The following is a 12,400-nucleotide window of genomic DNA, read 5'->3' as shown; positions in this document are numbered from 1 at the left end:
GGAGAGGAGAGGAGAGGAGGAGAGAGGAGAGGAGAGGAGAGGAGAGGAGAGGAGAGGATGGATAAGGAATGTGGAATAAAGGATATATAGATTGGATATTATTTTTCTGTCAGTTTGTGTGTGTGTGTGGGAGGGGGTCTATATATGACCTATCAATTGGTTTGTTTTCCCTCGTTCTTTATTTTTTCATATGTATCTGTCTCTCACTCGGTATAAAGAGAGAGAGAGAGAGAGAGAGAGAGAGAGAGAGAGAGAGAGAGAGTACTCCCCTCCCCAGCATCCAGCTTCACACTGCCTCTCCCCAGCATCGATCCCTGCATTTTTATCCCCCCGTGTCACCGTGACGTCATCCACCCACCTCTCCCTCCCTCCTCCTCCTGGATGCTGCACACACCCTCCCTCCACCTACCTTCCCTCTAACCTAGCCTCACTTTACCTAACTTCCAGTCTCTTAGATGCTGCACAGGAGAGAGAGAGAGAGAGAGAGAGAGAGAGAGAGAGAGAGAGAGAGAGAGAGAGAGAGAGAGAGAGATTTATTATTCTCCGTACGTTGTGGACCTTTTGAGTGTTAGTTAGTCTGTCTGTACGAGCCGTCACCTCAAGCAGCACCCATTAAATTCATGCTCAAAATGTCCCAATAAATGTATCCTGAACATGTTTATATGTTACTGATAAATATAAACGGCATCAAGTATAGGGAATGAAACTTAATAATAATCGGGACATCTAAGACGTTAAGTTTCAACGCTACATCACAACAACGCCTTAAGACAACGCAACACAACGCAACACAACGCAACACAACGCAACACAACGCAACACAACGCAACACAGCTGAATGGTCAAGGATTTATTTTCAACGCACCAGGGACAATACAACGTACCCGTGATGTAAGCGACTTCATTTCAACGCTACACGTCACAACAACAGCATCTTGGTTATCAACGTAAATTCAACGCGAAATCAACGCCAGACAGAGCCACCCACCTACCTGTACCCCGGGGTGACATAACTACCACTCACTAACTCGTAGAACAAAGGTAAATTACAGGTAAAATAAGATCATAATAATTCCCACCAAAAATAGAAAATAATAATAATAATTAAAATAACAAAACCATAAAAATAAAAGTTGACGAAATAAAAAATAGAAAAATAATTAAAAAAGATTACATAAGGTAATTTTGTATTTAATATTATCCATTTAATTATGTATAACTGTGTGACTTAAGAGTTGATATACATATACATTGATTACTGTATAAGGTGATTCATTCCTGTATTACGTAATTAGTTAATACGTTTTCAGTTATTTACTGTGTTTCAATAACGTGTGATTTATCTACTGGTTATTGACTTTCTTAATGACTAACATTGATTCAAGACGTGAGTTAAGTTACGGCCTTCGGTAATAACAGTGAATGATTAAATGAGTAAATAATTTGAGGTATATCTATGATAATTATACGAAAAATACCTTGAATTATTAGTGATAATCTGACAATAAAAAAAATCTTATCTTACATTATTTAAATTGAAATTCATATATAAATGACTTGGGGAATATCAATAATCATATAAATAACAACTTGAATTATTACTGATAAACTGATGATAAAAGATATTTCCAACCCACATAGACGAAAAAAAAATATCAACAGACAAACTTACAAACTACAAACCATTAAAATACATTGATACTGATGTTTATTAACCCGACATATTGGTTTTAAAATCAATCAACCACTTTCTTGAACAATCTTGAACAAACTGAAGATAGTGAACAAAATCTAACTTGTTCAATCCACCATATTAGGTGTTCAGGTGATCCCAAACTTTGAGAAATTATCATAAAAGTGTTGAATGGAACATCTTCATACAGTGTAGGAAATACTTTACTTCTCGTACACCTTAAACACTCACCTGTAATGAAAAATGTGTTGCCTCATTATACGGAAGGTGTGGCAGGTGTGTTGATGGGTATGAGGCTTTTGTGTTGAAAATAGGTATTGTGATGTGTTGTTGTTGTTGTTGTATGTGTTTGTGTAGGGGTATTTCTTGTGTAGTGTATTTGTTGTGGTAGTTCCTATCCGACTTGTCTTTATATTAACATTACGACCACAACGCCATCAGTATAACAATACCCAATACCACCACCACCACTATAGGACTATCATACCACCCCCACCACCATCCACAACCCAACTACCACCACCCACACCCCCACTACCACCACCCACATCCCCACTACAACCACCCACACCCCCACTACCTCCACCCTGACCCCTACCATCCCCAGCAATACACCACCACCATAATACAACCCCACCACTACCCTCACTATACCACTCTCACTACCCTCACCATACCACCCTCACTATACCACTCTCACCACCCCCACCATACCATGATAACCGCAGAAAATTGGCAATTGACAGAAGCCTCACATAATGGCAGGGCAGCGAGCTATACCCAGGCTACAAATTCTCCATGATTCTTACGTGGGATTTTTACCGTAACTCTGGACATACGATAACACTCAATTATGATACAGACTCAGAGAACTTACGGGAGATAAATTACTGACACGAGGAGATGATTACCTGTGAGGTGATTAACATTTACACGGAGTTAATTATTCTGTGTATACCTGTGGAGTTGTTGTTGTGTGTAAATGTAAAGGTAATGCTGTGATTATTACTATTATTATGGTTATTATTATTATTATTATTATTAGTAGTAGTAGTAGTAGTAGTAGTAGTAGTAGTAGTAGTAGTAATAGTAGCGATAAGCGAAGTTAGTTTGGTTAAGTTAAGCTAGATTAGGTTAGGTTAGGATAGGTGAGGTAAGGTTAGGTTTAATTTAGTTATCCTCGTGTCTTTATTATTTCAGAACTATACAGCTCGACAGACAACTGTTATGTTAGCCAAGATATTTTACAAGATAAAGTACAGGTCAAGTTATCCTCAAAATAATTGCTTGAGAAACTTATTTATTGCATACATGAAAAATTGTTTGTACCAGAACAAGTGCTTGAAATATTGTTTGTACCAATATATGTGTATGGAAATTTGTTTATCCCTCCAAAAAAGGCTTGAAAAATTGTTAGTTCTATATCTGTTGGTTGATAAACAAAACAATACTCCAAAAATTACTTGTTTTAATTGCATGACATCTACTTGCCCCCCCCCACCAAACAATACTGTTTTAAATGGCTTGTTTTCAATAGCTTAAGAATCTGCGTGTTCCAGATATGTTGCCTGGAAAAAATAATTGCTTGTACCAAAACAGGTCCATTAAACTGCTTAATTTCACCTGCCTGGAACCTACTTGTACCAAAACAGTTCAATGTGAAGCTGCCTTTGTCTAAAGTAATGGCGAAGGAGTGGATAGGTGGGAGGATCAGGAGATCATCTGGTTAAGGCCTCCATTTCTGAGATCATCTGGTTAAAGCATCCAGTACTGTGGGCACCATCTGGTTAAAGCCTCCAGTACTATGGGCATCATCTGGTTAAAGCCTCCAGTACTGTGGGCATTATCTGATTAAAGCCTCCAGTACTGAGATCATCTGGTTAAAGCCTCCAGTACTGTGGGCATCATCTGGTTAAAGCCTCCAGTACTGAAATCATCTGGTTAAAGCCACCAGTACTGTGGGCATCATCTGGTTAAAGCCTCCAGTACTGTGGGCATCATCTGGTTAAAGCCTCCAGTACTGTGGGTATCATCTGGTTAAAGCCTCCAGTACTGTGGGCATCATCTGGTTAAAGCCTCCAGTACTGTGGGCATCATCTGGTTAAAGCCTCCAGTGCTACCATCACGGGCTGGGCTGGAGGGATATGCACCGTCCGTCCCCAGAAATTTATGTCTTTATTTTTCACTGCCAAATAAGATCTTGTCGACTTTGTGAAGAATTTATGCGAGAGTTACAAGACGATAATGTAAGCTTTTAGTCCTAATTGTTATTTACTTACTTTTATTGTGAATTCAAATGGGTATAATATTGAGGTTAAGAGCCGAGCCCAGAGCCAAGGATATGATTAGTGGCTAATACCTGGTCATAGAGCCACCACTAAATTCTGAATCCTAAGAGTGAAGGCTACGGGATCCCCTCCTCAAACACGGGTTTGCCCCCAATGAATAAGGGCGGGTGATGGTGTTGGACAAGCATGAGGCAGCCCGCCCATAATTGCCCTTCCCCCCAAGACTCTCGACCACCCACGGCGCCGGCCTAGCCCAAGCCCGACCGCCCAGTAATGATTTTATTACTCCCCGGGTCTAATGATAACATTGGGAGAAGCTGTGGTAACATTTACTTTGACCAAGTCCCTCAGCTTCTTCAGCGGCTGGAAAATCACATGAAAACCGACGAGTCAGCCAATCACCTACGGGATAAAAGCGGTTACTCCGCCTACCTTCAGACTTTCCTCCGACTGGCTATTGATTCGTAGGCTTGGGCCAATGGGAACACAGCGGCGCGTCTGATGTGCGCGAGGGCGGGGCGTCAGCCGAGATTATCATAGTGCACCACGGATTTCCAAGAAGCCGTGGCGGGGTGTCAGTGAAACTCGATATCTGAGCGGCGAGCGTCATGGTCTCCAGCGGCACCAGCGGTAACGTGGGAATCACTGGCCGGCCCGTGCAGTAGCTGGCGGGTCTCGCGCCCTGCTGACGTGCCACACCGCGTCTCACGTGCTCACTTGTGCGCTCGTGTTTACGTGCCTCGCCGCGGGGCCTAAATGGATTGTTGCTAAGTGTTGGTTGTCTGAATGTTTGAGTGACACATGAAACATAATATTGTAAGCCTCAAATAAACTTGCCACGATGCCGCGCCCGTGTCGTGAGAGTTACGGGGACCAGAAGCCGCCGTACTCGTACATATCCCTGACCGCCATGGCCATCTGGAACAGCCCGGAAAAGATGTGTACACTGGCGGAGATCTACAAGTTTATTATGGACAACTTCCCCTACTACCGCAAGAACACTCAGCGGTGGCAGAACTCGCTGCGACACAACCTCTCCTTCAACGACTGCTTCATCAAGATCCCCCGTCGCCCCGACAGGCCCGGCAAGGGCGCCTACTGGACCTTGCACCCGTCCGCCATGAACATGTTCGAGAACGGCAGCTTCCTCCGCCGCAGGAAGCGCTTCAAGATCCCCAAGCCAGAGAAGGTAGCGCTGGAGGCGGGCCTGGCGCACCTGCACGGCCGGCCGATGGACCCCCTGGAGGCGCCGCGCCTGACGGAGGGTTCCTCCTGCCCGGAGATACAACCACACAACAAACAGCCCTTTACCATAGAAAACCTGGCTGCCTCAGACGCCAAGCCACCCATGCTGACGGCGCCCACACCCATGTACCCACCAGGCACCCACATGGCCCACCTCAACGCCCACTTAGCAACACTCAGAGGCGCGGGAGCTTACTCAGGGAGAAACCTGGGTTTCGGAGTCCTCAATCCTCACAGTCTCTTTCCCCACCAGGAGGCCAACCTTGCTGCCAGCCTCACGCCCACCTCCCTGGGCACATCCTTCAGTTCTTCTCTCAACAGTACCTTCAACTGCTCCCTCAGTACCTCCCTCAACAACTCGCTGAGCGGACACTTGGCGGCCACTCTGGGCGGGTCCTTGGGTGGCTCTCTCGGGAGTTCCCTCGGCACCCTTGGCGGCTCCCTCGGGGGTCTAGGGGGCCTCGGTGGCCTAGGTCACGGTGTCGGCCATTTAGGGAGTTCAATGCCATCCAGTTTGGCCACGTCGCTGCAGCAGCTGTATAGTGCAGCGTTGGCCCAAATGCCCGGCCTGCACACCCATGCGGGCGGCCTACCATCCCCTCTGGCCCGCCTGCCCCCGCCAACTCTGTCCCTGCCTGTTCCAGTGCGGCCCACGCCAATGCCACCTGCGCTGTTCCATGCCCTGCCGCCCACCAACCCGCCCGCGCTCCACACTCTGCCGTCTCTCTCACTCTTCCACCAAAAGTTGCGTTGTGCCGCTCCTCTGCTGCCGGAGGACAACGTGCCGGAGGACAACGCCATGGACTCTCCCTGTGAGGACAAACACACCTCACCTGCCAGCGCCGACGCCCCCACCACCCTCCGGCCACCCACGGCGACCACCCCACCCCCGGGCGGCACCGCAGCCTCACCCCAGGGCAGAGTCATATGACAGTAGTGACAGCGGGCCGGTACACCCGACCCGACGTCATGCTGCCAAAATGTATTTATGTAGGGGGAGAGAAAATGAGTTATTATAGCCAGTGATATTTTAGGGCGACGACCAACAGTTTTGTAGGTAGATGTGCCAGCGACGGTGTGAGTGAGTGCCACAAACAGTGCTGATACAAGACTGGTCGGTGCCACACACAAGTCCCAACGGTGCCAGCCAAGGTACCCCCGGACAGTGCCACGGAAGGGGTTAAGTGTAGTGTGTCATGGCCAACCAGCGACACCTTAACGATATACGAGTAACGATAATATTTAGTGCCAGTGATCTGTGACTTAGGAGAGACTGACGCTGTGGTGCTCCTGAGGGCGCCTCTGCCTCCCCCAGCTGTGGGAGAGGCCGAGAGTGCCGCCTCTTAAGTACGGGTGTCCTACAGTGTCATCAGGAGCTCCCTGCGTTGAATGGACAACTAAGGATCTCCGGACCCGCCGCCCACCACCGTCCTCCGCACCAGGATCAAGCAGGAAGTATCCGACGGCGGCGCTGTAGGAACCTGGGGCAGCGGTCGAGGGGCATCCTGGATCTGTTCTACTCCCTGGGGTCCCTCGGGCAGCCCTCCCCCACCCCAGAGCCGCACGCGAGCTGTGGCCACGTGCCCGGGCGGCAGGTGGCTGTCAGGCCGCGCGACCCTTCACACTCTCACGTGCTAATAAACATAGAGTAGTCACACCTGTATCATTCACTCCTCCGCCCGCCTCCCTCACTCACCATCTCCGCTACACTAACTATCAAACTACCATTTACTCACAACAAAATGATAAACATCTATATGAGGATTAATAAGAGTTCTAAATACTCTCATATTACTCAACATCTGGGAATCTTTTTGTCACAAGACTTGGTATCAAACAATATATGCCGACATTATAAACCACACGAGACAGAGGCTGTTTAAATCCTGGTCACAAAAGGAGGTCACCACAAGACTGCTGACAGGTACTGAGGTTGACACACACAGAGTCATCCACCACAACAGACCTGACTCACTATATTTATCTGACACAGAGTCACTTGTGTACTTTGTGTGTGTCTGTGGTAAGTGTTCTACTGACAGCTGAGGATGTTAAGAAAGTGTTAACTGAATCAACATGACTATGATATAAGAAAAAGATAAATGGATAAAATTATTGCCTTATATAAAAACCAATTAATTCTTGTACACAAAGATAAAGAAAATATTGGAAAAAATATAACTATCACGAAGTTATAAATTATATCTTACTATATCTGTTACTCTTAAGACACATAATGAAACACGAGTGAACTAAGATCCTTCGGCCTCCCTCACCACCAGCCACACACACAACCACGACCACCAACTTAGACAAAATTTTCACAACTGCTCCAACAAAACAAAATCCCGATATAAAGAAAATATAATACAAAATCTTCCATATACGTGAACAAGTTTATTTTGTCTATATCTTCAACATATATCAACCATAATGTACTAAATAATTTTGAACAAATTACTAAGGTTAACAAGAATCATTTCCAGGTATTTATCAAGAAAAAATATTAATACTTGGATTAAAATCAAGAAAATATACAACAGGTGAATCACAACTAATTAGCATAATACTGTTTACCTGTTCTCATTACGTCAACACAACAGTAAGATCTTCCTTGATGGAAAAAAATAATGAGATTGAATTCTAATTACGTTGACATATTCATCATAAATAATACAGGTACAGATATAATTATACGTACAGGTACAGATGCAATTAACATACAAGTTTGGTTATACTTACAGGAAAAGGTGTAATTACAGGTGGAAATATAGATACAGGTATTGAAAAAGGCACAGGTGGAGTTAAAGGTAAAATACAGATATAATTACAGGTAAAACTACTAATACAGGTATAATTACAGATAAAAATAAAGATATGTTAGATATACAGTTAAATTACAGGTACATAGAGAGACACAAGTGAATATTAAAGATACAGGTAAAAAGTATAGCTGACTTGGTGATATTGTTTAGTGACTGGCTTAGTGAAGGACTTGGCTTATGGACTGACTTAGTGAAGCAAATGTCTTGGTGATTGACTTGGTGATTGGCTTAATGACTGACTTGGTGAATTAGTTGATTTGGTGATTGGCTTGGTGTATAAAACTGCTTTGATAACTTGCTTGGTGAGATAATTGTCTTGGTGATTGACTTTGTGACTAACACCTTCACCACAGGAACTCCACTTTTAATATTTTATTTGGTTAACGTCCAGACGATTTTCTTCAACTCAGAGGCGACACCGTACACAAGGGGTTAGGTTAGGTTAGTGTTAGGTTAGATTAGGTTATGTTACGTTAGATTAGGTTAGTATAGGTTATATTCATTAGTTCAGGTTAGTATTAGGTTAGGTTATATTTTGGTTGGATAGTGTTTGTTATATTCATTAGTTCAGGTTAGTATTAGGTTAAGTTAGCGAAGAATAATTAAATTTTGTTACTAGTAGAAAACGTCTGTTAGGTTACAGTAGTAAACTTAATGTTAGGGTTAGGTAAGGATTAGTTAGGTTAAATTACTGTTACTTAGATTAGGTTATACGTTTAAGTTAGGTTAGTCTGATTAAATAAGTTAGGTTAGGTAAATTCAGAGTTAAGAAATAGTGAAATAATTGTTAGGTTAGTGTTAGGTCAGGGTTAGGTAAGGTCAAGTTAGGTGAGGTGAGGTGAGGTCAATTCAGTGTTAGGTCAGGGTTAGAAAGGGTTAGTTTGGCTGTTTTATTAAGCGTTTATCTCCAAAACAATTTATTCGTACAACCCACAACACCACCTGGGCGACCACACCAGGTAGATGATGAGTAATAAGGGGGTGTGTGTGTGTGTGTGTGTGTGTGTGTGTGCACTTAAAGTAATACGTACATAACTAACAGCATATTAAAGACCTGAATTTGAAGCCAATGAACTATCATGTCTATCTGTCTATCTATCTGCCTGTCTGTCTGTCTGTCTGTCTGTCCTTCCTTTCCCTCCACGTCAAAGTGAGGGGCATCTCTCCCCTCCACGCCCACTACGGAGGGAGGGGAAGGGACAGGGGAGGGGAGGGGAGGAGCCGAGCTGTAGTCCTCCCCTTCCAGCACAAACAAACAGCCTGACAGCCGACAGTGGAAGCCGACAGCAGCAAGGATACCTGTCCCATTTTTCCACCTCTCACACGGCAGGTATTGAGGTCCTGTCCTACTGTGCGACGGCTGGCGGACAGGAAGGCGGCGTGGGTGCGACAGGCAGACAGGAAGGGTAGATTTCTGACAAGACTGAGATAGTGTGCGATAGGTGGGCGTTGTGGGAGGAAGACACAGAGAGATAAATGCAGTGGATCAGAGAGACACAGACAGAAAGAGACAGAAATAGAGCAGAAGACAAAACTGCTGATGTGATGAGACAGAGAGAGAGTGCTACTGTCTGTCAGTGTGTTTGTCTATATGTCTGTCTTTCACACCCCTCTCGTTCTATACCAAAACAGTACAACTGAAGTAACTCTTTCCTTCCCAATGTAACACAAGAATTCTCCTACTTTACAGAGACAATGCAGCGATACTCTTACAAGAAATACACAACGTATATGAATTAGCTATTAAACTGTATCTACTGTACTACTTGTATATAGTGAAGTTACTGTTACAACTACTACTACAACTACTACAACTGCTACTACTACAACTGCTACTACTACAACTGCTACTACTACAACTGCTACTAAAACCTAATCAATACACATCATAATATCAATAATAATTACACAAAAATATTAGTAGTAAAAGAAAAAAAAATAATAATGATAACAAATAAAAAATGGCGAAAATATTGGTAATAATAATAATAATAATAATAATAATAATAATAATAATAATAATAATAATAATAATGATAATAATAATAATAATAATAATAATAATAACACGCCTTCCATGTATACACAACCAAACAAATTGCTGAACAAAATCATTAAAACAATAAAGATACTTAATCAGTCTCCACGTAAGGTTAATATTACAGAGACACAAACTCTATGTATAATTAATTTAACGCCGTCACGAGGTATTTTCCTGCTGAAAGTATAATTAATTTTACAGATCTAATTTGTGTTAACTCTAAGAACAATTAATATTATAGACGCAGAATATATATAATTTTACAATATATTTTTGACACTTGTATAATTAATTATTATTATACACAAGTTATTTTTTTTTATTTAATAGGATGAAAATATATTAATGATCATTGTCATTATATGTGTCCCTGTTTTGCTGTTGTTAATGTTTTTGTTGTTATTGTTATTTATTATTGTTTGTTATTATATATTATGACGTTGTTGGTGTTATTTGTTGTTATTTAATACGGTTAGTTGTTATTGGTGGTAATCTTGTAGTTATTGTTGTTAAAGTATAAAGGAGTTTCGTTGACTAATATCTTTCACTACCATTCACTGGCTAAGGTCTTGAAGTATATACCTTTAACCTTAGAAAAAAAATAGAAACATTCACACGTTAATAAAGATGACATTAACCCCGAGTAACGTCACGCTCAGGTATTTATTCCGGTTAAAGTCAGGGATTTTATTCAGCCATTCAATGAGTTTATGAATAAAAGTAATAAAATATACTGTTTATTAATCAGGTTTATTGTTTTAAGTTAATTAAGGGGATATTTATGTTAAGAGATTAATTGTGCGAATTTTTTTATATTATTGATGTGGCGGTGGAGGTGTCTGTCTGTCTGTCTGTCTGTCTGTCTGTCTGTCTGCCTGTCTCTTGATCTTCTTAAATTATTATCGGGATGTGAAATATACATTCTCTTTCTCTCTCTTCCTATTATTTTATTATCGGGAATGTGAATATTCAAGTCTTCCTTTTCTCTTTTCTCTCTCACTCTCATTTTCACATTAAAGGAAACGTGAATAAAATCAATTATGTGTCTCACTCTTCCTCTCATTACCGAGAGAGAGAGAGAGAGGGGGGGGGGGGGGGTATTAAAACCCTTATATTCATAGATGATTGGAACCCTTAAAATCATCCTTAACTATTGATTGGAATATTTATATTTCTCTTACTGATGATGTAAACATTAACCACACCCGTTAAGCTACCATTAGTAACTTCAAGCTCCATTACTCGACATTCAGAACCCCTAAACCCTACTTAAAACGATCAAAACCTCTAAAAAAAACCTCCAAACCCAATCAAAACACCTCGAAAAGAGATTAGAACCTAAATAAAATCACATAAAAAAATGGAATCTTAAAACTCCATCAAGAACAAGATTTGAACCTTTAAACCCCATCTGAAAGAGATCAGAACCACCCAAACTACATTAAACGTCAACCTGAACCTCCAAACCCCACTTAAAAGCAATTGGAACCTTCAAACTCCACTCCTCGGCGATTGAACTCTATACTCATCCCTAACTGGCCAATCGACCCCCATTCCATATAACCATTACCTCACTAACGACCCTTAAGAGCAATAGAGCGTCGTCTATTATAATAAAGGGCCGCCCTCTGATTATCGACACACCCTGACAGTATGGCTCCTCACCTGTAAATATCGCCTTCCTTACCTTGCTCCGTGATTACAGGTGTGACCCTTAACAGGTTACCTATTTGTTAAGTGTTAAATGATCTCCGGTGTGTGTGTGTGTGTGTGTGTGTGTGTAAAATCTTATAAACAATTAATACTCTATAATCCTGAGAGAGATATTTTCTGAAATTTTAAATAAATTCATCAGATAATATTTTCAGCGAGTTAAAATAATTTATAATAAGGTAATTCTGGGGCAAGAATTATCTGGGGTTATTGTAATGCTTAGGGGGGGGGTAGCGAGGCGGAAATTTGTAAGGTGGTAAAATATTCGTTATGTGATAAGTAAAACACGTAAGAGTATTTTTGGGGGTGGGTGATAATATTTCTGGGGTGATAATATTTTCTGGGGTGAAAATATTTCTGGGGTGATAATATTTCTGGGGTGATAATATTTCTGGGGTGATAATATTTCTAGGGGTGATAATATTTCTAGGGGTGATAATATTTCTAGGGGTGATAATATTTCTAGGGGTGATAATATTTCTGGGATGAGTATATCCCTGGGGTGAGATTATTCCTAATGGTAATAACACTAAACCAAAAAATATAACACTTACTAAACATTGGTACAGTCACAAACACAACAACATCATAATAT

At 41.9% G+C, this 12,400-nt stretch overlaps 1 protein-coding gene across 1 annotated transcript; it reads left to right on the top strand.

Moving 5' to 3' along the window:
• Window positions 1-4,572: 4,572 nt before the first annotated feature.
• LOC121878623 (forkhead box protein B1-like) lies at window positions 4,573-6,891 on the top strand. The gene has a single exon (XM_042384950.1). It carries the CDS (start codon window positions 4,823-4,825, stop codon window positions 6,155-6,157), a length of 1,335 nt encoding a protein of 444 aa, XP_042240884.1. The 5' UTR covers window positions 4,573-4,822; the 3' UTR covers window positions 6,158-6,891.
• Window positions 6,892-12,400: the final 5,509 nt, after the last annotated feature.

This window comes from Homarus americanus, unplaced genomic scaffold (genome assembly GCF_018991925.1).
Source record: "Homarus americanus isolate GMGI-L3 unplaced genomic scaffold, GMGI_Hamer_2.0 scaffold53687, whole genome shotgun sequence".
Classification (NCBI taxonomy): domain Eukaryota; kingdom Metazoa; phylum Arthropoda; class Malacostraca; order Decapoda; family Nephropidae; genus Homarus; species Homarus americanus.
This window is presented reverse-complemented; position numbering and strand designations above follow the sequence as displayed.

Coding starts and splice junctions, on each gene's coding strand:
- LOC121878623 (XM_042384950.1), top strand. CDS start 4,823: ATGCCGCGCCCGTGTCGTGAGAGTTACGGGGACCAGAAGCCGCCGTAC.